The following is a 26130-nucleotide window of genomic DNA, read 5'->3' on the forward strand; positions in this document are numbered from 1 at the left end:
TCTAGATGAACCATCTGTGTTTTGGTTATGCATCTCTGCCTGTATGCCATAATTGATTTATGTCTCTATGATAAGGGCTGGAAAATTATGCATGTGCAGATTTTGCAACTACAATATGGCCTTCTCTCCTGCAAATTGCACTGGAACAGGTGAGAAATTTCATCTAAAATTAACATGGAGCCTTCTGCACAGCACAAAAAGTCAGTCAGCTGAATATAGTCTCTAACAGGCCAGTGCACAACATAATTAGTGTGCACAAACTCCAATGCCAAGCCTTCCCACTGTGCATTGTTTTCTGTCTGAGATGTATTTCTACAAACTGACATATTGTATTAATGCCTTTTTAGTTTTAGCATATTTTGAGTTTAAAATCTGTGGTTTCACAGATTGAGAGATTGAAGAAAGACACGGTTCTCCAGCAGAATAATAAAAAAAGCCAATAAGATAAAAAACAAACACAAACACTTCAGAGACCTTCCTTACAGGGACAGCTCAGGGAGAGTTCTTATAAATTCAGTAAAATAACATTTAAAAAAACATACTTAGTACAGCAATTGATTTCCTTCTCATTGAAGTCTACCTTTATAGCCAGAGCATGTTTATTCCAAGCAGCAATTGCAATGATCTATTACACCCATAATGTGAATGTTTTCCTGATTTCAGCCATCAATCGTTTGAAATATACTTATTTTAATGCCATTATTTCAATCAAACCTCATTACAAGTGGAGAGTGTGCTTTCAAGTCAGCCTGCAAGCCATTGGAATATTATATTTCACATTTCAAATGGTGTGAAGTGGGTTAGGCAATGTCATTTGATTCGCCAAATAGCAACCAGCAGGTGGTGTTAGAGAGGGTCTCAAATTCAAATTGAGCATGGAAGTGTTGAACGTTAATCCAGATCAGAATGGACAGAGCAGGCAGAACAACAAAATGCAGATTGCAGAAGGAATTTAATGACTGTGGGCTGACACTCATCAGGGGGAGCAGCCTGCGTATTTGTACTTTTGTAGAATTTCGAATAGTTCCCTCGCATTTTGAGAGGCGTTAAATCACAAGATTATTGTGCAACCACAAAGAAAGAGTGACAAAGAACGGGATTCGCTGGATATATTATACGGACAAAGGAAAGCTGTATTCTAAGAATTGATTGTAAACAACCGAGCTACTACATTTGGGAACATTTAAAATGGTTTCAAGTAATTTTTCCTTCAGAACGTTTATTGGTTTCCGTGTTCCAGAAATGTAATGCAACGTAGCCTACTCTACAATTATAAAGTAATTCACTTTACAGTGACCTGCGATACGATTTGTTATTCTATTCGGAGTCAAAAGAAAGAGAAAATAATAGAGAAAGAGATTACCTATCGATTGAGATAAGACTGGAATGTTATATCCTGCAAGGAGACAGGAAGATTGTAACGATATGGGGTGAGTGCAGCTTTCTAGTTTCTCAAACCAAGTTGCGCTTTCTCTACAATCGTTTGAAAAGGCCAGGACAAAAAGTGAAGTTTGGGATGAGTTAAAGGTGGTATATGTAAATGACCCAATTGCATGAATTTGATTTGAAATATGCTGTAAACTTGGGCATGTTATCGCCCAAATGTATGGATGTAATTAGCTGACTATATCCATATTACAGGGATCTAAACTCAAGCTAGGGTGTAATGTATGTATTTATGCATTGACCCACAAACATTTCCTAAATATTTTGTTCATAAAATACCTTATTTTCTTATTTTCAATTCACCTCATTTCAATGTCCTCAACCTTGATAACAGCCCTCAGCCTACACTCATGACCATATAAAGGTTCACCGTGACTATGGCCACATTGTTCCACACTGTCAAACACTTACTAACTCGTTCTGTTTTCATTTGTCCTGAAAAAAACAGCAGTCTTGAAGTTCATTCCACTTTAAAAAAAAAGTCTAAATTGATGTGTTTTCTTTTATTTCCATCACAGAAAAAGGAGCCTTCCCTGAACTGTAAAAATGTATCCATCACACAGAGAAAGGTATTATCGTGCTTATTCATTGTCCATTTACTCTGTCCCCAAAAAGTACCCCCTCATCGACAACCCTCCCCCCAATTCCCCCATCTTGTCACATCAGCTAAACATTGGTATTAGAACACCTACAGCACATAATGAAGTACAAACTGGATTTGTCTTGCCTGTCGTAATCTGCAGGTTTGGTTTCTGCGCTAGAATGCATTTACCATGACTTTGTCCTCATAATTTACTGCATTGTGTCTAAGGCATTGCGCCTAAACCAATTGTCCCAAAAATATGAGCTGTTTTGTATTGCGCAACCTTGAGTAAAATTCGAAAAAGATGATCACTGTATATGCCATGAAGTAGTCTTTTGTGGCCTATAGCCTAATGCTCAAGGAGAATTATATGCTGTTTTTGCTATTGCTTATGCATGCAATATTCTCTCTCCCAATCACCTTTGTTTCTTGACTACAGAAATGTATCAGTCAGACATGCATGTGTTCCTAGAGCCTAATGACTTTCAAGTTTAGAGCCTGAAGTTAATACAAGGGAAGATTATGCTAAGAAAGTTTTGGCAAATTTCCTGGTTCTTTAGCGAAAGGCGATGTTGTATTGTTAACATTTTTGTGAGTTGTTGAGAATTCCATTTGATGAGAACCCATAGTTTGGTCCCAGGAGAAGAATGTGTGAATTAAAGAATGAGAAACTTCAGCACCTTGATAGAAGACGATATGTGAGCTGAGATGTCGACTTCTTGATGAGTAGTTATGAGTTAGCGTTTCCACTGTGCTATTTTGGTATTTAGTTGTGCAGTGTCATGTTGCTGAACTGGGCCCGACACTTGCGCTGGCTCAGGAATGTCGACATGAGGCTCACTTGTCTCTACGGGGGTCATAGGAATGAAACTGGGCTACTCCACTGTAACAGAATGATGCCAAGACTCAGATTTGTCACTTTAAAATGTATGTCAAATGATTGCAAAGCAAAATATTTAAAAAATAATACTTGAAAAACACGTAAATGTGTTTTTGTACATTTTTCAGTAGACATGTTTTAAAGTCATCCTTTTGCATGGAGTTGTATGATTTGTTTAACTTTGCAATTATAGTTTTTTGTTTGGCATGAAGTGAAATATTGGAATCTCAGCATCATTCTGTTAGTGTGGAATTGCCCAACACTTAAAGGAGAACTTGAAACTCAAAATGAGTTTCTCTCTAATACGTAGTGTTTTCTCAATCATCAGATATTTTCAAAGAATCAGAGGTAGTATATTGGAGACATTTTATACATTTGGCATGAAGTATGTAATTTGGATTCTTACAAAACCATTGTTTAAAATAGTTTACCTGTAGTATTCTGCAATCTATTTTCCCCATGGAAGATGTCCTTTGTCGCATTAAGTACATTACATTTTACATTTAAGTCATTTAGCAGACGCTCTTATCCAGAGCGACTTACAAATTGGTGCATTCACCTTATGACATCCAGTGGAACAGTCACTTTACAATAGTGCATCTAAATCTTAAAAGGGGGGTGAGAAGGATTACTTATCCTATCCTAGGTATTCCTTAAAGAGGTGGGGTTTCAGGTGTCTCCGGAAGGTGGTGATTGACTCCGCTGTCCTGGCGTCGTGAGGGAGTTTGTTCCACCATTGGGGGGCCAGAGCAGCGAACAGTTTTGACTGGGCTGAGCGGGAACTGTACTTCCTCAGTGGTAGGGAACTGTACTTCCTCAGTGGCTACACCCTTGTTTGGGTGTAGGGCCTGATCAGAGCCTGGAGGTACTGAGGTGCCGTTCCCCTCACAGCTCCGTAGGCAAGCACCATGGTCTTGTAGCGGATGCGAGCTTCAACTGGAAGCCAGTGGAGAGAGCGGAGGAGCGGGGTGACGTGAGAGAACTTGGGAAGGTTGAACACCAGACGGGCTGCGGCGTTCTGGATGAGTTGTAGGGGTTTAATGGCACAGGCAGGGAGCCCAGCCAACAGCGAGTTGCAGTAGTCCAGACGGGAGATGACAAGTGCCTGGATTAGGACCTGCGCCGCTTCCTGTGTGAGGCAGGGTCGTACTCTGCGGATGTTGTAGAGCATGAACCTACAGGAACGGGCCACCGCCTTGATGTTAGTTGAGAACGACAGGGTGTTGTCCAGGATCACGCCAAGGTTCTTAGCGCTCTGGGAGGAGGACACAGTGGAGTTGTCAACCGTGATGGCGAGATCATGGAACGGGCAGTCCTTCCCCGGGAGGAAGAGCAGCTCCGTCTTGCCGAGGTTCAGCTTGAGGTGGTGATCCGTCATCCACACTGATATGTCTGCCAGACATGCAGAGATGCGATTCGCCACCTGGTCATCAGAAGGGGGAAAGGAGAAGATTAATTGTGTGTCGTCTGCATAGCAATGATAGGAGAGACCATGTGAGGTTATGACAGAGCCAAGTGACTTGGTGTATAGCGAGAATAGGAGAGGGCCTAGAACAGAGCCCTGGGGGACACCAGTGGTGAGAGCGCGTGGTGAGGAGACAGATTCTCGCCACGCCACCTGGTAGGAGCGACCTGTCAGGTAGGACGCAATCCAAGCGTGGGCCGCGCCGGAGATGCCCAACTCGGAGAGGGTGGAGAGGAGGATCTGATGGTTCACAGTATCGAAGGCAGCCGATAGGTCTAGAAGGATGAGAGCAGAGGAGAGAGAGTTAGCTTTAGCGGTGCGGAGCGCCTCCGTGATACAGAGAAGAGCAGTCTCAGTTGAATGACTAGTCTTGAAACCTGACTGATTTGGATCAAGAAGGTCATTCTGAGAGAGATAGCGAGAGAGCTGGCCAAGGACAGCACGTTCAAGAGTTTTGGAGAGAAAAGAAAGAAGGGATACTGGTCTGTAGTTGTTGACATCGGAGGGATCGAGTGTAGGTTTTTTCAGAAGGGGTGCAACTCTCGCTCTCTTGAAGACGGAAGGGACGTAGCCAGCGGTCAGGGATGAGTTGATGAGCGAGGTGAGGTAAGGGAGAAGGTCTCCGGAAATGGTCTGGAGAAGAGAGGAGGGGATAGGGTCAAGCGGGCAAGTAGATCTCCATACCACATGGAGTGTAGTTTGGAACATGTTGGTTTTATATTTCTTGGGGTATTGCATACAGAGAGCTTTTTTGACAGTTTTAAGCTTTCAAAGACTATAGAATAACTAATTCATGGGCATTTTAGGCAGCTGATTCACATAGGGGGTCGTTTTCAGATCAGTGGCTTTGGGAGATGAACTACTGAGAGAGTTTAAGCGTGAGATGAAGAGACAAGTGAGGGGGATTAGCCAGTGATGACACCCAATGTCTCTGGGTGAACCCACACACCCAGGGGTCACTGGGAAAGTGCGTTTTTTAAATCTGAACTCAGAATTTGAGCAAGAAGCTGATGTCAAATGTAAATGCAGAAACTGACTCCAGAAAGAAACAATCGATATCATTTGCCTTCACTGCGAAAGGTTCAGAGTTGGACTTCTTTACACACAAGTCTTCAATATGCACCAGAGAACATGCAATTGCATTACTTATTATATTTTAAATCTACTTGGTTTGTTGTTTCACAGGCTTGTTAACAAGGTGACACGTTTGAAGTCTACATTTGAACAGTCAGTGTAATAATGAGGTGTAATATTGATTGAGAGTTAGATCATTTTACCACAATGCTCTTTGTTTCATGCACTTGTTTTTCGCTGAGAGGCTGTTTGGCTATTATCCATTATATAGAATTTTACATTCTCTTGTCAAGTACATCTGAGGTTGAAAGCTGGTGGTCTGGACCGATGCCAGCATTAACCCTCCGCTCATGATGGACCTTTTTTCCATTTGCCCTAAATGTCACTGATTCCCACAGAAGTGATTTGGCCAGACACAAGGCCCATGATTAATTTATTGTTGTGAAACATTTAGATTAATTTATAGGATATAGGCATGCGCACAGCACAGGGAAGGTGATGAAATATAGATAAGTGGGGATATTAGCCTGGGATGCAAGCCAAGAGAATAGTATTTTCCTGCAGTTCCCTCCCTCATCCAGCTGTCTGCCAGCAGCTGCTGTCCCACTCACCTTTCTAGTCATCCACTGTCCCTGCTGATCATACAGCTCCAACTTGTTTGTTTCAATAATTCCCTGTATGTTTTATAGAATAGACTACACTATGTATAGACTAGTCAATGCCAACATGCTTCTGGAATGTATTGTATCAAGCTATACAGTACACACTTGTTTTTCCATTAATCAGTTTCATGTAATACTGTACACACATGCCATTCAGTTCATGTTTGAGTGAGGGTATGTATCTATGTGTAAAAGGGGAGAGGGGGTGAATATTATATAGAGTAGGTTTTTAAGACCTTTGCGGAGCCATGTTGCATTGAAAATGTCATTGTGATATTTACCTCGTCTTAATCATCCAAACAGTTATTCCTCCTTGTCAAAAACAAATAAGAAGTAGCCAAGTGAGAACCTCGATTGAAATCAAGATTGGTTTGTCATTAATCTGTGATTTGTTTCAATTTTAAAATGTTTTTGTTGTCAGAACCATTCCTCAGATATTTTGAACACAAACTCGAATTAGATCTGACCATAGTTTTGCAAAGGGCTCTTCTTGCTAAGCATACGGGTTGTTGTATTTGGGGTCATGGGTGAAAACACCATCTACATCCTGACTTCATTACTATGCCTATCTCCTGGTTTCAATGGAATCCAAGTGAAAGGGAACAAGGCACTGAATTGTTCTTTCCCCTTCTCCTTTCACAAAGTACAAAGATTATTTTGGACATTGTGCTCATTAAAGTCAATATAGCTAGCTAATTGAACCGTTGGGAGAACAGTACATTACATATAATAGCATTGTATAAACTCTATTAGTTGTGTAATGTTGCGTTCTCTTTTAATGTGTTTGAAGCTACCCACAACATCTTATTGTAATATCCAACCACAATCGATTGATGGTTCATTTAACAGATGGCCTCTCTCCTAACCTAAACCCACAACAATACCCAGAGGCTTGGCAAAAATAATTATCATCCATTTTGGAATGTCTGAGAGCTTGAAATGGGCATGGTCTAATTGACTCAACAACCAAAAACACATATCTAAACTTAGACTTCTTAATGAGCCAGAAAATCAATAGTTATTTCTGGTTGTAGTATACCCCTCTGGCGTACATCCTCCATTTCACCTACTTGTCTTGGAAGGGAATGACAGTGAGTGACAGTCTTGTGTTGCTAATGCTAAATACTGTTGTGTGTCTTCCCTGAAGGGAACAACCCATCTTCAGTGCCAGAGCACACGTCTTCCAGATAGACCCGGCCACCAAGAGGAACTGGCTCCCTGCCAGCAAGCATGCAGTCACCGTCTCCTTCTTCTACGATGCCAACCGGACTGTGTATCGCATCATCAGTGTGGGGGGCACCAAGGTGAGATATGAACCCTGCTGGCTCACTCTTAGCAACATGTCCTCATTGCAGTATGTTTGAACAGCTGAGAAGCACAAGTGCTGTGCACAGACCTTTTAAGGGGGCAGGTGCTCAAAATAAAAAAAGACACCTCTGGACCCCTCCTAAAAAAATTAAAACAACTTTCAGAATTCATATCTCAAAATTCCTATTGTAGCGAACATGAACATTTTGGAGCATAAAACTATTTATTTCTGCAACAATTGTCAACACACTCACTCATCACAAATTGTTCATTAATGTTGATGATTGATGTAAATCTGCTAGTTAGCTAGTTCAATATATATTTTTAAGTGATTTATCTTCAATGCTCTTAAATAGTAACTTAATAATATAGCCTAATATTCCTAATCTTCTAACTCATGGCATCTGGCTAGTGACTTGTGTGGATATTTTAGTATATGGTGGATAGTTTAAGTCTAGACTACCAGTTTTCAGTGCTTAATTTGTAAATTGGGAGCTGCCGGATCAAAAAGTGAGCACGAGAGGGGGGTGACTTGGGGAGTTCTGTGGTACCGGTGTTGTGCCGAAAATCTCCCTCCTGACAAAATTCTCCCTACCCTTTGCGTGAACGCGCACACACTCAATTCTTCATTGCTGCGACTTGCTTGCTAGTTGGGATTTCTGGTTCACGTTAGGCTGCATTAAAAAAAAAAAGTATGTTGGTTTGATCGCGGGGGAGGCACTAGTAATGTCTGCAGTTTTCGGTTGGCTATTTGTTTCAAGTGTATTAGTCTATAAATAAATCTCTTTGCCAAAAATCCTCATCTCTTCCATGTCTTATTCGACTAGCAGTTGTTCTGAAATGTTTATTGCTTGTCTACATTTTACTCCCTTCTCTGTTTAATATAACACACATAGATGAATTATTAATTTTGGTTGCATATCCTAACGTGTTTGTTCTATAGAAAGTATTTGACTTTGATGTGTGCCACAGAGAGTATTTGACTAGCCACAAAATTAGCTAAATTAGAGTGTGGGGGGGGGGGGGTCATCAAGGCTATTTTCTTGCCTGCTTAAATTCTCCCCTCCCCATCTATCTTGGCACTGCACGGCCTGGCACACTTAAATGTTAATATATTTAAAACATTAAATACATTTTCTTGAATTACAATTATTTCATTATCAGACAAAGAGGATGATAATACCTTCTAGAAATATTACTGCTATACAAATTCGTACTCCTAAAAATGTGCTTTTAGTAGTGAACAAGCAATTACCCAGTTAGTGTCTTCCTCATTATTGTCCACCTCCCCACAGAAGAGGCACATTTGGCTCAGGTCATCTAGCAAAACATGATGTCAAGTAGTCTATACGTCTCTACAAGTATTTTTCTGAGTCAACAGGGAACAAGGGAATAGTGCAGGTTTCTTGTAACATAATTATTTAAATACAAGTGTTTTAGTGGCCATCTAGTCAGAAGTTGGATCAAAGACGACCTTGAAAGATCCACACAAATGTTTTTATCTACAATTATATTAAATTAGACATTGAATATGTCTAAGATTTAGATGCAAGTGGCTGTTCCACTGGTTGTCATAAGGTGTATGCACCAATTTGTAAGTCGCTCTGGATAAGAGCGTCTGCTAAATGACTTAAATGTAAATGTAAATGAATATACCAGTGTTTTGGAGGAGAGTGACTGCTATTTCTTCTCTCATGATGTTAACATCTTTGTCCGTATTTGAAAAGAGAAAATCGACTCCTCCTTCAGAACACATTCAGCAAACTGGGGAAACATTTGATGGGCATTTCAGTTTTAGCCAACAAAATGATGTTACACTTAAGAATCTAATTCGCAAGTATACAACAAAACAGCTATAATATTATTAGCAGTGCTTTCCTTCCTCCTCCTTTTTTTTCTACAGCTATAATATAATTTGACAGTTCTGTTTTGCCTTTTAGTCAGTATACTTTCAGTAGGTTAATTGTTCATTACTTATACTCTCATACTTACTTTCAAGGCAACGACCCCACAAGAAGTAATATCTTACCCTACATTATTCATCTCATATACATACGTATATACTGTACTCTATATCATCGACTGCATCCTTATGTAATACATGTATCACTAGCCACTTTAACTATGCCACTTTGTTTACTTTGTCTACATACTCATCTCATATGTATATACTGTACTCGATACCATCTACTGTATGCTGCCCTGTACCATCACTCATTCATATATCCTTATGTACATATTCTTTATCCCCTTACACTGTGTATAAGACAGTAGTTTTGGAATTGTTAGTTAGATTACTTGTTGGTTATCACTGCATTGTCGGAACTAGAAGCACAAGCATTTCGCTACACTCGCATTAACATCTGCTAACCATGTGTATGTGACAAATAAAATTTGATTTGATCTTGTTGGCATGGGTGAGGAAGGGTACCACTCACCCTTCTGGAGATATTACACCCCTTCTCTCTCAGGAATAATCTGAACATATGTTAATAAAAGTACAGCATTTTGAAACACTTTATTGATTACAATATAGAGATTAATAACAGAGGTGAATCTGAGAATGCAGGGTTTCCAGCAGGGTGTGAGTTGTAGTAGTCAAATCTGGAGCTGACAAGGGCTGGAATGTAAATGATGTGATCATCTCGGATGATCTAACATCCGAGAATGGGCAGGCATTCCCTCGGATGAAGAGCATCTCCATCTTGCTGATTATGTGCTGTCATCCAGGTGCAAATCAGATCAAATTTATTTATATAGCCCTTCGTACATCAGCTGATATCTCAAAGTGCTGTACAGAAACCCAGCCTAAAACCTCAAACAGCAAGCAATGCAGGTGTAGAAGCACGGTGGCTAGGAAAAACTCCCTAGAAAGGCCAAAACCTAGGAAGAAACCTAGAGAGGAACCAGGCTATGTGGGGTGGCCAGTCCTCTTCTGGCTGTGCCGGGTGGAGATTATAACAGAACTTGGCCAAGATGTTCAAATGTTCATAAATGACCAGCATGGTCCAATAATACTGGTCCAATAATGGATAATATATAATACATGGTCCAATAATGGTCCAATAATCCAATTGAAACTGGATTGAAACTGGATTAATCCAATTGAAACTGGAGCAGCAGCACGGCCAGGTGGACTGGGGACGGCGTCATCATGTCAGGTAGTCCTGAGGCATGGTCCTAGGGCTCAGGTCCTCCGAGAGAGAGAAAGAAAGAGAGAATTAGAGAGAGCACACTTAAATTCACACAGGACACCGAATAAGACAGGAGAAGTACTCCAGATATAACAAACTGACCCTAGCCCCCCGACACAAACTACTGCAGCATAAATACTGGAGGCTGAGACAGGAGGGGTCAGGAGACACTGTGGCCCCATCCGAAGACACTCCCGGACAGGGCCAAACAGGAGGGATATAACCCCACTCACTTTGCCAAAGCACAGCCCCCACACCACTAGAGGGATATCTTCAACCACCAACTTACCATCATGAGACAAGGCCGAGTATAGCCCACAAAGATCTCCGCCACGGCACAACTCAAGGGGGCGCCAACCCAGGTGATTTGTCACCTGCATATCTGATGTAGGAAAGGAGATAAGTTGAGTGTCCTGTGAATCTGTTGTATGTATGTATATAATTTATTTTAATTTCTATTATTACTATTATTGTGTTTTGTGGATGGGGGTGGGGGTGGGGGGAGGTTGATGGGGATAGTGGAGGTGCTGGTGGTGTCCTATTGGGAAGGGGATTATTCATGGAGGCACATTGTCATAGCTTTGTTTAAATAAATGTATATTAATATATTTATCTTTTTTTCTATTATAATTTTACTGTGATTATGGATATGCACTCATGTTGACTTATATATTTATTTATTTTTCGCCCATATTTGAAAATTTATTATTATTATTATTATTATTGTATTAGTGCTGTACCTACATTCTTAAAAACGAATAGAAAAAGTGTATTTAAAAAATGTAAGAAAAGCCGTAAGAGGGAAAAGCAGGATGGGATGGGGGATTGAGGGATGGGTAGAGAGAACAGTAGAGGGCGCTGAACTATTTCGGCAGGCAAGAAAAGCCCCTCTAATTTCCATAATTCACGTCAGGATAGGTAACCGAAATTGTTCATTAATTTGTGTGTTATATTACACATAGGGGAGGGAGTAAAATGTAGGCAATAAATAAACATTTCAGAACAACTGCTAGTCGAATAAGACATGGGAGAGATGACGAATTTTGGTAGAGAGATTTATTTCTCGACTAGTACACTTGAAACAAATAGCCAAATCGAAAACTGCAGACATCACTAGTGCCTCCCCCGCGATCAAAATTACATTCTTCACACTGACAAACTGGGAATCTGAGATCAATAAAAACAACCTTGTCTTGAACCATCAATGGCCTAGGTGTGTGGAGACACATATTCTAGGCTACAATGTGAGGAGGAAATTATAATCCTAAAAATGCTTTCCAATTTTAATGACTCACCCAACGATTTTTATTGATCTCAGATTCACCCCTCCCCCAATTCTTCCTTGCTGATCACTTGCCTGAGATGGCCTATGCACTTGTACCAAAAACATATCTATCTTGTTTTACTTTGTAAAGCAACGTTCGCTCAATAGGCCTATTGATAAAATATTTTGGGAGTCTACAGCAGACAAATAAGTATTTTCAGAAGGAGACATTTCTTTTCCAACCTTCCTGCGATTGTATTTGAAATATTGCAAAAGGCCTGTTTTGTCTTCATACTGTTCACTGACAGATTTGCTGCACTTGCCTTATTATTGGGCTACAAACAATCCACAGCTTGGCAATATATATATTTTCTAAAGCTATTGATCCCCTGTGGCTAAATTATAGGCCTATTCTGAATTATTTCATCTATTTCCGGACAGACGGCAGTGTTTCTATAACTTTGACAAATGTATTCCCACCACTATGATTCTGTAAGGAAATAAATGAATGCTGCTGTGTTTAGGCCATCAGCCAACACGATAAAAAATGGATGTAAATCTAGTGTTAATCAAATGTTATGCTGCTGTGGCAGTAGTAGTGCTGTTGATATTTAAACCAAGTAGCTTGCTACGCCCACCGACCGGTGACTGCTTCTCGCCATGCATGTTTGGATACATGGCGCGTGCAATATCCATACATGACAGAGTGGGTAAAAGACACAATCGGGCACACATGAGCTCCATACAGGGCAGACTAACAGGATGGGGTAGGGTATTGAACTTGATGACTTGGGGGCAGTGGCTGCTTCCCACACACACACACACACACACACACACACACACACACACACACACACACACACACACACACACACTCTCATTATATGGTAGCTCGGCTGATATTGACTAATGAGCATGTAACATTTTATAGCCATGCCCCCCCCCTGATAACTTGTCCTACAAAGGATGCTTCAATGGTAGTGAGCAAAACCACATTATTAGTCTTTTGCTAAGGTTTCTGACAATTCTGGAGCGAGTGGATGTATTCTTTGTCTATTTTCTTTGAATGTTCAATGAGAATTCAAAATGTCTTATGTTCTCGCTCACTGAAAGGGTTGACCTGGTTATAGAGGGCAACTGAACTTTTGATACGTCTGCAATTCAGTGCATTTTGCACAATAATGCCTTTGTCTGATCTGTTGGTAATGTTTTTTTGTTTATTCTCTGTGGATTCCTTATCAGTAGGCCCCAGGCAAGGTGACAGAATCATACAGTGACGCGTGAAGCTTTGCTTTGCTGATCAGAAATAAACAGTTGATTTATGCCTCGGTCTCTGACATACATCACAGGCCATCATCAACAGCACCATCACCCCCAACATGACATTCACCAAAACATCCCAGAAGTTTGGCCAGTGGGCTGACAGCCGTGCCAACACCGTGTACGGACTGGGCTTCGCCACCGAGCAACAGCTTCAGCAGGTTAGTCACCGCCAATGTTTTTAGATTAGTTGAAAATTCAAAAGGAACACATTTCTAATGCACTTGTTGAGTAATCGTTCTGATTATTTGATTTCCTTTTATCTAGTTTTCAGACCAGTTCAAGGAAGTGAAGGAGGCAGCACGTCTTGCCAGGGAGAAATCCCAGGAGAAATTTGAACTGATCAACCCTGCGCTAAATATCGCTGCCCCTCAGGTGAGGTCTGGAACTGAGGCATGACAGATAAGCACAGGGCTTAGCAGTGCTACCCTCAGGACCATATGCATGTTAACACTCACACTATCTATTTTAGACACATTGGATTCTCTTGGGATTAGATAGATGCTCTGTCTGACCATTCTATTATTTCCCCATTTGGTTAACCCTATTAAAGGATTTCATGCATGAAAAATGGGGATGGTTGGCGGAAACAGGCTGATTTCAATTTAAACGGAGTGACTGTAATGCCGCCTCCTCATGAAGAAGTGTGAGAGGGGCGGAGTCATATATAAAGGGATTTTTTTCCTATGATATCTACGGCACTAACTGTTGAAATGACCAGATAGCCTCCTTTGGGTGATATCATTTTGAGTGTAATAACTTTTAAGTTCATTAATGGACACCTTCCAAAATAATATCCAACTCCTCAAAATATTTTCTTGTTTGCTGAAAGGAACTATGGTGTTTGTTTCTTGGGAATGGGGAATTAATATGGGATATATTATCACTGGATTACATTTGAGGGATTTGCTGTATCAATAATGACAGCTTGAGTCTGTGGGTGGGAGATACAATTTATACACCATGCAATCTATGTAAATACAAACTAATTGCATTTGGAAATCACATTGTTATACAGCTCATTGTTACAGAGCCGACCTGACTCAATCACTCGTCCAATTAATTTCAGCAAATTGGAATCCTTTGTTTGATAAACTTGTTAAGGCCATTTTGATTATTCGTTGTTGTAGCAACATGCATTTCATGAGAGCAGGGGGGGTGTGAAGCCATTGAACATGAGTAGCTGCCAAGAGTAGAAGGCCATTTTTTTCCCTCAGAAAATAACTAGTCAACGGGAAGCAGTGTCCATACTGTCTACAGTCCTGTATGATCACTATGTTTGATGTACAAGATGACACGGTGTTATACCCTGGGTTGTCCTGAACAGAATGAGCCTGTGTTTGATGTACAAGATGACATGGTGTTATACCCTGGGTTGTCCTGAACAGAATGAGTCTGTGTTTGATGTACAAGATGACATGGTGTTATACCCTGGGTTGTCCTGAACAGAATGAGCCTGTGTTTGATGTACAAGATGGCATGGTGTTATACCCTGGGTTGTCCTGAACAGAATGAGCCTGTGTTTGATGTACAAGATGGCATGGTGTTATACCCTGGGTTGTCCTGAACAGAATGAGCCTGTGTTTGAGGTACAAGATGACATGGTGTTATACCCTGGGTTGTCCTGAACAGAATGAGCCTGTGTTTGATGTACAAGATGACATGGTGTTATACCATGACTCCTGACTCCATTCTATGCGTGGAAAAATTACCATCTTTATGTCTGAATTGTCTTGTGAAAGCCTAACACTATAAAAACGTATTTGATAATTTAGCTAGTCATGTTGGCATTAGAACAAGCTTTCAAATTATGCCTACGTGACACAAATTGCGATTTTAAAATGGGCCATTTTTAGATTGAGTAAACAACAGTAAAGGTGTAGAGATGTAGGGCAGTGTTCAAAACAACTACAAGTGTGCTTGCTCTAGTTCCTCAACTGCACGGCGAGGACAACAAAAAAAGCACTTAGTTGAAGACACTCTTGAGTCATAAAAGTGCATTGAAATGACTTAGTAACTGTGCACACTTTGGAGCGGTGCGTGTGGCCACTTGGAAACACCAGCTAGACCTCTCACTCACATTTTTGTGTTATGTTGCATATACCCCAAATCTTCCAATAATATTCTTCTCATGTTACTGAATGTATTCAGAGTTTGTTATCAACAAATGCTTTGAAAAGGAAAGTAAATGTAAAATGCACGAAAAATGTTTCATTCAGTCTTGTCAGGTGAACTGTTGTGTTCTCACCTTTAGTTTAATCATTTTCCCATAATCTCCAAACGGTTTCCTTTTAATTGCTACCATGGTTATGTATATGCTTTCCATATGTCTTCTGTAAGGAAGATTTCAGCCCTATCCATATAGGCCAATTCCCACGAGTGTAAGGGATTTTATTGACAAATAATTTGTATGTGCTATAAACAATGGTCAGTATAGAATAAATAGCCCAGAGACGACATTGTAGGCGTAGTCATAAATGTGACATAACTCCAAGAATACAACAGAAAAAATGATGTGCATTCTTCCTTATAGCTTTCTTGGTCCACACCTGTTTGATATTCTCGGGTCACGTTTTATAACTGCACGTCTTACAGCGGTGCTTATTTACAGCGGTGCTGATTTACAGCTGTGCTGATTTACAGCTGTGCTGATTTACAGCGGTGCTTATTTACAGCGGTGCTGATTTACAGCTGTGCTGATTTACAGCTGTGCTGATTTACAGCGGTGCTTATTTACAGCGGTGCTGATTTACAGCTGTGCTGATTTACAGCGGTGCTTATTTGGATGTGATCTGATTTCACCCTGTTTTATCACATCAGTTCCACAAACTATGCCCCCGTGTCCTTTGTGACCAGAGGAACATTCCTTTGGCTCCTGGGGGAATGATTAATGTAATTGCAATGGGGTCACCTAGGAAACTGGCTGGAGTGCCGCGCATTTCTTTGTACAGTACAGTCCACAGACCCATTCATCTCCTCCATCTAGACTGCACTCATCCCTATACTTTGAGCCATATTCACACAGAGCCTGGCTATGGTTGACTAGCCAGAGGCAGAATGAATCCACTCCAGCACCTCTTGCATTGATTTGTAGATATGACAGTGCGTATTGATTTGTGCTCTAAACACAAGTGGTGCCCGTTAATGTAAGAAATATCTGCTAACATTAAGCATGGACACAGCGGTACTAATATGTTACCACATCATGGAAGGATGATGGTAATTGACTTGAGAGTCATTAAGGTTATGGCAGATGTTCTGTCATGTCTGTGGCATAACTATGAAAGCTTTATAGATGTGTCCGAAATCTGTTTTTAACTACTACTATTACTAACTACATACTACATACTATTTAGAATGTACTGTTTAGTAAAAACGAATGCAGTAAGCAACTAATATCAACATACTATGCTCATCCTACTGAGAATGTCATTTAATACGTTATTGTGTTGATTTCTGCCATTCGTTCATTTTGGTACAGTGTGTCCCCTCAGCTGATTTATCAGCTGTTGTCAAATACACCTGTGTCTCGAAAGACGAGTCTCTTCCTCAATAATGTGCAGCAAATTCTACTAAATGAAGTCGAATTGATTATGACATCCTGGCATTTAAAGGGCAACTCCACCACTTATCAACTTCATTTTCATTATCTCCAGCACAATACCATATGTGGACACCTTTTCAAATGAGTGGATTATGTTAGTTAAGCCACACGCATTGCTGACAGGTGTATAAAATCGAGCACACAGCAACACAATCTCCATAGATAAACATTGGCAGTAGAACGGTCCATACCGAAGAGCTAAGTGACTTTTTAACATGGCACAAATGTGGCACCGTCTTTGGATGACCCCTTTCCAACAAGTCAGTTCATCAAAATTCTGCCCTGTTACAGCTTCCCCGGTCAACTGTAAGTGTTGTTATTGTGAAGTGGAAACATCTAGGAGGAACAACGGCTCGGCCGCGAAGAGGTAGGCGCCACAAGCAAGCTCACAGAACGGGACTGCATAGTGCTGAAGTGCGTATCGCATAAACGTTGTCTGGCCTTAGTTGCAACACTCACTCCCGAGTTCCAAACTGCCTCTGGAAGCAACATCAGGACAAGAACTGTTCGTCAGGGACCTTCATGAAATGGGTTTCCATGGCCAAGCAGCCGCACATAAGCCTAAGATCACCATGCGCATTGCCAAGCGTCGGCTGGACTGGTGTAAAGTTTGCTGCCGTTGGACTCTGGAGCAGTGGAATCTTGTTCTCTGGAGTGATGAATCACACTTCACCATCTGGTAGTCCGACAGACAAATCTGGGTTTGGTGGATGCCAGGAGAATGGTATACTGCCCGAATGAATCGGGACAACTGTAAAGTTTGGTGGAGGATGAATAATGGTCTCAGGCTTCCAATTCCAGTGAAGGGAAATCTTAACGCTAGAGCATTCTAGAGGATTCACAAAGGTTCCAACTTTGTGGCAACAGTTTGGGGAACGCCCTTTCCTGTTTCACTAGGACAATGCCCCCGTGCACAAAGTGAAACTGAAATGGTTTTCGAGATTGGTGTGGAAGGACTTGACTTGCCTGCACAGAGCCTTGACCTCAACCCCACCTAACACCTTTGGGATGAATTGGATCACCGACTGCGACCCAGGCCTAATTTTCCAACATCAGTGCCCGACCTCACTAATGCTTTTGTGGCTGAATGGAAGCAAGTCCCCGTAGAAATGTTCCAACATCTAGGGGAAAGCCTTCCCAGAAGAGTGGAGGCTGTTACAGCAGCAAAGGGGGGACCAACTCCATATTAATAGCCATTATTTATTCATGTTCTCAAGAAAGCTAAAGTAACTGAGCTAAACGACTATCGCCCCGTAGCACTCACTTCCGTCATCATGAAGTGCTTTGAGAGACTAGTCAAGGATCATATCACCTCCACCCTACCTGACACCCTAGACCCACTCCAATTTGCTTACTGCCCCAATAGGTCCACAGACGACGCAATCGCAATCACACTGCACACTGTCCTACCCCATCTGGACAAGAGGAATACCTATGTAAGAATGCTGTTAATCGACTACAGCTCAGCATTTAACACCATAGTACCCTCCAAACTCGTCATTAAGCTCGAGACCCTGGGTCTCGACCCCGCCCTGTGCAACTGGGTCCTGGACTTTCTGACGGGACGCCCCCAGGTGGTGAGGGTAGGAAACATCTCCACCCCACTGATCCTCAACAGTGGGAACCCACAAGGGTGCATTCTCAGCCCTCTCCTGTACTCCCTGTTCACCCATGACTGCGTGGCCATGCACGCCTCCAACTCAATCATCAAGTTTGTAGACGACACTACAGTGGCTTGATTACCAACAACGACGAGACAGCCTACAGGGTGGAGGTGGACTTCAGGAAACAGCAGAGGGAGCAGCCCCCTATCCACATCGACGGGACAGTAGTGGAGAAGATGGAAAACTTTAAGTTCCTCGGCATACACATCACGGACAAACTGAAATGGTCCACCCACACAGACAGCTTTGGTGAAGAAGGCGCATTAGCGCCTCTTCAACCTCAGGAGGCTGAAGAAATTTGTCTTGTCACCAAAAACACTCACAAACTTTTACAGATGCACAATCGAGAGCATCCTGTCGGGCTGCCTGGTACGGCAACTGCTCCACCCACAACCGTAAGGCTCTCCAGTGGGTAGTGAGGTCTGCACAACGCATCACCAGGGGCAAACTACCTGCCCTCCAGGACACCTACACCACCCGATGTCACAGGAAGGCCAAAAAGATCATCAAGGAGCCATTGCCTTTTCACCTCGCTATCAGGTGCATCAAAGCTGGGACCAAGAGACTGAAAAACAGTGTCTATCTCAAGGCCATCAGACTGTTAAGCAGCCATCACTAACATTGAGTGGCTGCTGCCAACATACTGACTCAAATCTCTAGCCATTTAATAATTAAAAATGGGATGTAATAAATGTATCACTAGTCCTTTTAAACAATGCCACTTTATATAATGATTACATACCCTACATTACCCATTACTACATTACTCATCTAATATGTATATACTGTACTCTATCATCTACTGCATCTTGCCTATGCCGTTCGGCCATTGCTCATCCATGTATTGATATGTACATATTCTTATTCATTCCTTTACACTTGTGTGTGTATAAGGTAGTTGTTGTGAAATTGTTAGATTACTTGTTATATATTACTGCACGGTCGGAACTAGAAGCACAAGCATTTTGCTACACTCTCATTAACTTCTGCTAACCATGTGTATGTGACCAATAAAATTTGATTTGATATTTTGGAATGATATGTTCGATGAGCAGGTGACCACGTACTTTGGCCATGAAGTGTATGTGAAAATGTCACATTACAACATTTTGTAGAAAAAAATATTAAGTTAAAAACGTCTATCATATGACATCATCAAAAGTTACATTTTAAAAACAGTGTGGGAAGCAAGAAAATACCATCCCTCTGGCTAGAAACTCATTGGCGGGTTTAGAAAATCACCGTTTGTTTAAAAACATTTTTTTTTAAAATCCTAACCTGTGATGTCACAGAGAAGCATTTTCTTGGAGCTTATCTTTTTAATGACAGATCATAGAAACACGCTGTTTTCACATACTGTGTGTACACTGGTTTGGTGCTGGAGATAATGAATTAAGTTGAAATTGCCAATTTTTGTATTTTTTAAATTTCACCTTTATTTAACCAGGTAGGTAGTTCATTTACATCTGCGACCTGGCCAAGATAAAAGCAAAGCAGTGCGACACAAACAACAACACAGTTACACATGGATTAAACAAACATACAGTAATACAATAGAGAAAGTCTATATACAGTGTGTGCAAATGAGATAGGATAAGGGGGGTGAGGCAATAAATAGGCCATAGTGGCGAAATGATTCCAGTATGGCAAATTAAACATGGGTGATAGATGTGCAGAAGATGAGTGTGCAAGAGAAAGCATACTACATTTTTAAGAACAGCCCTTAGCCGTGGTACATTGGCCATATACTTTACCACACCCCTCGGGCCTTATTGCTTAAATATAGCAGTGTTTATTTCAAGGAATCTTAGTATATAAAGTAACTACCATTTTACATATCATGTGAATAGCTGAAATAACCAGCAACTCTCTTTTGTTTTTATTTGCATAAAATGGTGTGCAGTGGAGCAAACCAATCTTTACACTGAAATATTGCTGGTAGGTAGATTTTTTTGAATGCTCTGTTCATGAAAACACACCTCTCTCTGACCCCCCCCACCCTTTTTTTCTGCCACGCTGCCACTGATGCACCATGGGATTGCTGATCTCACAGATCTCTCCGGTGAGTGTCATGTCTATTAAACCGCTCTTCTATCTGCTGCCGACTGACAGAGAGAGCACACTCACTGCTCTTTATTCCAAAGGCATTGTCCCCATCACGTCCCCCAGATGGCCTACTTCATGATGCATTTTCAATGGGACTTGGGAGTTCAGAGCCTCTTGTCCTAGAAAAGCTCAAGTGTTTCAATGAGCCATTGTTATCAATAATGCAGTTACAGTATGGTGAGGGCAGATTTGGAGAGCATAGGGAAACAGAAGGAAGGATATATTCCCATGGTCAAATATGATCTGTTTGTACAGTTAAAGGGAAAATCTTCCACTTGAGATTATCATCCTTTGAACACCAACCCAAATTGGCTATCCTGCTATTTAAGCTTTTTTTTTTTAAAGTTCAAGTGAAGTCGAAAATGTGATTTTCCTGTGTTTTTATATAGCTATATTTCACACTGAGATTGGAATAATAATGTGATATTGTGAAAATTATGATAATACCCTTTTCGTTTATAAAGAGCTGAAAATACTGCCTGAAATTTCAGCCTGTTGTGGTGGTATGTAGTGTTGGCCTGCCTGGTGACATCACAATTAGTTAATAGACCAATAAGAAAGAGGGTTCCAAACTTCTCTGCCAATAACAGATAGTTTTCAGTCTTCCCCTTCCCCACTCAGACCACACCCAGACAGTCCTAGCAAAATTCTTGTTTGAAAAAATGCTATTTTCTAAGAAGTTATTTTTGTTTCTTAATGAACATTTGAATTGAAAACAATTAATTAGTAAGGTACTTACTTCATTGTTACCCAAAAGTTATTTGATATTGAGATAAAAACAGCTGCATTGGACCGTGTATCACTGTCTTATGTTTGCGCTTGCTCCAATTGGAATGCGTTAGTCAATGATGAGGGAAAAGTATTGGAAATTTGTAATCCATTATTACCGAAACAACATGATCCACAGTATGAATAATTTAGAGACCTGTGCTCCCTAGCCATATACTTTGGTGTGTGGAGTTGTCTTAGCTTTGATTTCTTGCTCCTCTCTTCTGGACCTAGCTAGCGCCTGCTCCGTTTTAAATGCTGGCCTTGTGCATTTTGTTATCCATATACTGGATACTGTAAGGATAGAGAGAGAGGGGCTAGGCCGTAAAAATAGAACACTGTGTGGGAATACAGACAGGCCGACTCTGAGACAAATTAATAATACAAGCTTTTCTGAGTGTAGGGGTGCAATGCCTCACAGAAGCACTCTGCACTTGTCGACTTCAGGTTTGGTTTTCTATCTGGCCACAGAGAAAAAAACAGAGAGAGATGGACTTGAACCAATTTATCTCTGTTTTTTTGTTGGGGGGAGCTTGGAGCTGGTTGGATTTTGCTCCTCAGCCTATGTTGAGGAAAATGGTTTCACAAACTTGACTGTAATTGAGCCATAGCAAATTTTTGCCAACACAAAATTAGACTTTTTTTTTAAATATATTTTTTTAACCTTTATTTAACTAGACAAGTCGAGAACAAATTCTTATTTTCAATGACGGCCAGGGGCAGCTCGGGGGTTTGAACTTGCAACCTTCCGGTTACTAGTCCAACGCTCTAACCACTAGGCTACCCTGCCGCCCCAAGACATGAGAGCTGGTCTACGAAGAAAAAAAAGCTAACTTCACAATAGGCTAGAAGTTTCTCAGTCTGTTTAGTAATATCACATTTAGCTATTCTGTTGCAAATTGTGAGATCTGTAGTAGAACAAATCAATCCTTATATAAACTGCTTTGTTCATGTACAGTACATAGAATTGTCTTCCAATATACACTGGCAAGCAAATGAAAGGAATCATTGTAACTCAGTGAATGTTCCTTTGAATTTAAGTCACTTTAAAAGGAAAGAGCCATATGCTGCTCTATGCTCTACAAAGTAAGGCGTTTAGCAGCTGTGTGGCTCCACGTGGTTGGCTGTTAAACTTTGAACCTGTGCCATGGATATGGTGGCTGAGAATGACCTAATTAATTTTGGCAGATGGAGTTCTGCTGCCACCCGGTCGTTTGGATGAGGTGTTTGAATGTACAGTATAGCGACAGCCTTTCATCTTCATGCTGTCATTTTATTGTGCTAACAAGAGGGGTTAGGTTTCAATGTCCCTCAAGAACAATACATGTCTGCTCACATCACAAACGCTGAGCTACCCTGTATCTGTCTTATTATAGAACCAGTCATACCCCAACTGGCAGGGAAGTAGCTATGACAAATATACATTCAGTAATTTCTCTCCCATTTCCGATAACAAAAATTATTTAATTTTAATGGGAACACTAGGATATGCTCCATCTTTATTTTAAGCATTTGTCTTCTTAATTACCCTAACAGGTGGACCAATTTACCAGATGGGTAGATCTCTATCTCTTTATTTATGTGCTGTCTGTGTTAGTTCAGAAAGACACATGAGATGGACACAATACTTGTTCATTCACTACTTTAATAGAGCGGTTACAGTTTTATTTAAAACATATTCAAGTGAGAGCTGGTTTGTCTAAAACAATCAATAGGCTGTTAACCCTCTTTACATTTGACATTTGAGTCATTTATCGGACGCTCTTATCCAGAGCGACTTACAGAAAGAAGTGAGTGCATACATTTTCATACTGTTTTTGTTCATACTAGTACACCATGGGAATCGAACTCGCAGTCCTGGCATTGCAACCGCCATGCTTTACCAACTGAGTCACACAGAATCCTCCTGAGGTACACAGGCTTTTTCTCTGGCCCTGCTGTAACACACCTGATTAAGCTAATCAGGGTCTTAATGAGCCACTGATTAGTAGAAGCAGGTGTGTTAGATGGTAGGGCTTGAGCAAAAACCTGCATACCCAGTAGCTCTCCAGGAGGCTGATTGGCCACCCCTACCCTTCATAATGTAGAGTACTTGTGGTCAGCTTCATTGTGAGGCAAGTTAACAAAGAAGAGTTGGACATGCAGTAGGATTGGAGTTGACAGGTAACCCATTTCGATGACACATCCGTCATGTCACTAACCATGTCCCGGTTGTACACCAGGAGCTGTCAGAGGACCGCCACTCGCCGCCGCTGCTGACTGTCAATGGGCCCGAGGAAAAGCTGTTCCGCAGTAAGAGCGCCGACATGGAGCAGCTGACGTCAGAGAAGGAGCGCATCAAGAAGATGCTGTCTGAAGGGTAATGTTACGGAACAAGGCTCAATGAGATCCAAACAGCTCTTAGTCAGGTCTACTTCCATTGTGCCACCGTACTCATTCTATACGATGGCCAGAGGAGAATCTCAATTGCATACTCTTTGCGTCCTCTCTCCTCACATCCTTCTCAAAACCCAGGAGAGAGGACACGAGGAGTATGCAATTGAGATTTTCACCAGGTCTTCCTTGGGAAAGAGGTCTTCTGCCCTAATAAAGGTTAAATAAATATACTGTAGACTTCCCATGTCTTGTATATGAATGACAAAAGCATACTGTACACACTATCTTTCTACAAATGTTATTAATGTGCCACGATCTCTGTGAAGTCACATTGGTTTCTTCAAATCACCTTTAAACCCATATTAGCTGGTGCCAGAATGTGACATTTTATTGTAATTGTGGCATACTGTGACATTTTATTAAATGTAACATTTTAATGTAGCCTATTGTAACCCACTGTCTTGTGTTGTCATGCAACTGTTGCATTGCCTAGTGAGTCACTGAGCAGATATCACATTGTGTCGCCAGGCGTAGTGTGCATTCCCCATCTGATTTCTAGGGCAGCGTTTGCGCTAACGTGTCAAATGATGATTAACGTTCAGTGACTTGTGATGCGAAAGCATAAATGTGATCACAATGGCAGATGCAAAGCCTTTTCAGAACAGATTACTGCTTTAAGCAAACCATTAGATAATAACTTCTATATAGGATGTACAGAATGGGCTGTGTTTTAGCTGTGGAAATGTACTAGCTAAATCAAGTCATGGCTCAAGGCGGTACGGTTTTTCCTATTGTGGAGGTTGTTGTCAGTGGGAGGTTGAACCCACTGACAGGATCCCACTGACTACTGAATGAGGCTGAGTCATGTGTACTTAAAACAAGGTCATTAATGAGGCTCTACCACAGAGCCTTTCAGACACCAGTCTGCCCTCCATCCCGCACAAGCACACAAAAACACAATTTGACACCCCATGTTCTCTGGCAGCCCCTCCTTGTCGTTTTCGTGCTTGTAATGAGTCTTGTATGTTTTTTAGTGCCTGTTGCTATGGTGAGTTGGTTGGTAGTTGGCAGGCGGTTAGAAACGGTATGGAGGGTGTTTTTGCCTGTGGCCATAGATGGTGGTCTTAGAAGACTGGTGTAACTTTCCCATCTCCCTCATGTTATTTAAAAGCTCTTGTCTGTTGAATCTAATAGTCACACATTTAGGCATGCTAAAGCCCCTGAATAGCTCTGTATATCACTTGGTGAGCAATAATTTAAACCTGACTATGACCTGATTTGTCTAATCATGGTACACTTATCTTCTGATTTGTTTTTTCCACCAGGTCCATATGTGAGATAAACCTGGAGGCAGAGCTGTTCACCCTGCAGCATAGCAACGCTAAGCTAGTGGCGGCGCTTCACGAGGCTAACACTGGTGTGGTGGGGTGGAAGAAACAGCTGGCTGAGTATCAGGAAGAGACTGAGAGGCTCCGAGATCAGGTAAGCGCTATGGCGACAGACCACTGCTATTCTGGCTGTCTGCGTCCCAGCTACAAAAGATCTAGATGCATAATGGTTGAATGGGTATCCCTTTGCCACATTGGTGTTAGAAGTAGGATCCTGACCATGAGAGAGATCCATCTCAAAGCAACAGCAGATGATATACTTAAGATCAGTGGTCCCGTGGCAGTTAAAGGGGCTAGATTTCCTGATTTTGGGGGGGGGTTGATGTAGGTGTCCTTCTCAGTGAATTAAAAAATAATAATAAGTTATCCTTTTTAGATACAACTATACAAAATATAATCACACCACCATATAACTGATTAAAACACTGTTTTGCAATGAAGGTCTACAGTAGCCTCAACAGCACTCTGTAGGGTAGCACCATGGTGTAGCCGGAGGACAACTATTTTCCGTTCTCCTCTGGGTACAATGACTTCAATACAAAACATAGGAGGCTCACGGTTCTCACCCCTTTCCATAGACTTGCACAGTAATTATGATGACTTCCGGAACAATTCTCCAACCTATCAAGCTCTTGCCGTGTGAACTGACATGTTGTCCATCCAATCAGATAAGTAATCTAGTACTGAAAGGATAAGCTACAGCTAGCCAGCACTGCGTAAAATGTTGACTCAAAGAGAGAGAAAGACGATGGTGTGCGCAACAATATTAGGAAGGAGTTCCTCATGTTTGGTATGCTCATTGTATTTAGTATAGTTTTATCTAAAAAGGCAAACTTTTTTGTTTCATAAAAATAACATAAAAATGAAATTCACTGTGTAGTGTGGTCCTCCTCTGAGGAGCCTCCACTGTCCAATATGCAGTAATAGAAATAAGGCCATGATCATAAAAAATTGTCCTCTAATCTTAAACGGTACCAAACACAACTGCTATGAATGTAGTTTGAGGAGTTAACTAACTCAAATCTGAG

General features: G+C 41.3%; 1 protein-coding gene across 2 annotated transcripts in view; it reads left to right on the forward strand.

Moving 5' to 3' along the window:
- The first annotated feature begins 882 nt into the window (after window positions 1-882).
- LOC118401475 (homer protein homolog 3-like) overlaps window positions 883-26130 on the forward strand; it is a 39766-nt gene continuing 14518 nt past the window's right edge. Inside the window, exons 1-7 of one of the 2 annotated variants that reach the window (XM_052475237.1) lie at window positions 883-1430; window positions 1965-2015; window positions 7258-7414; window positions 13226-13357; window positions 13464-13571; window positions 23561-23697; window positions 25040-25196. In XM_052475237.1, the coding sequence (XP_052331197.1) occupies window positions 1993-2015; window positions 7258-7414; window positions 13226-13357; window positions 13464-13571; window positions 23561-23697; window positions 25040-25196 (714 nt within the window). In that variant the 5' untranslated portion in view covers window positions 883-1430; window positions 1965-1992. The remainder of the gene's footprint in view (window positions 1431-1964; window positions 2016-7257; window positions 7415-13225; window positions 13358-13463; window positions 13572-23560; window positions 23698-25039; window positions 25197-26130) is intronic. The other variant, XM_035799007.1, reaches the window with a different exon arrangement.

The sequence above is a fragment of the Oncorhynchus keta genome, chromosome 22, assembly GCF_023373465.1.
Source record: "Oncorhynchus keta strain PuntledgeMale-10-30-2019 chromosome 22, Oket_V2, whole genome shotgun sequence".
NCBI lineage: Eukaryota > Metazoa > Chordata > Actinopteri > Salmoniformes > Salmonidae > Oncorhynchus > Oncorhynchus keta.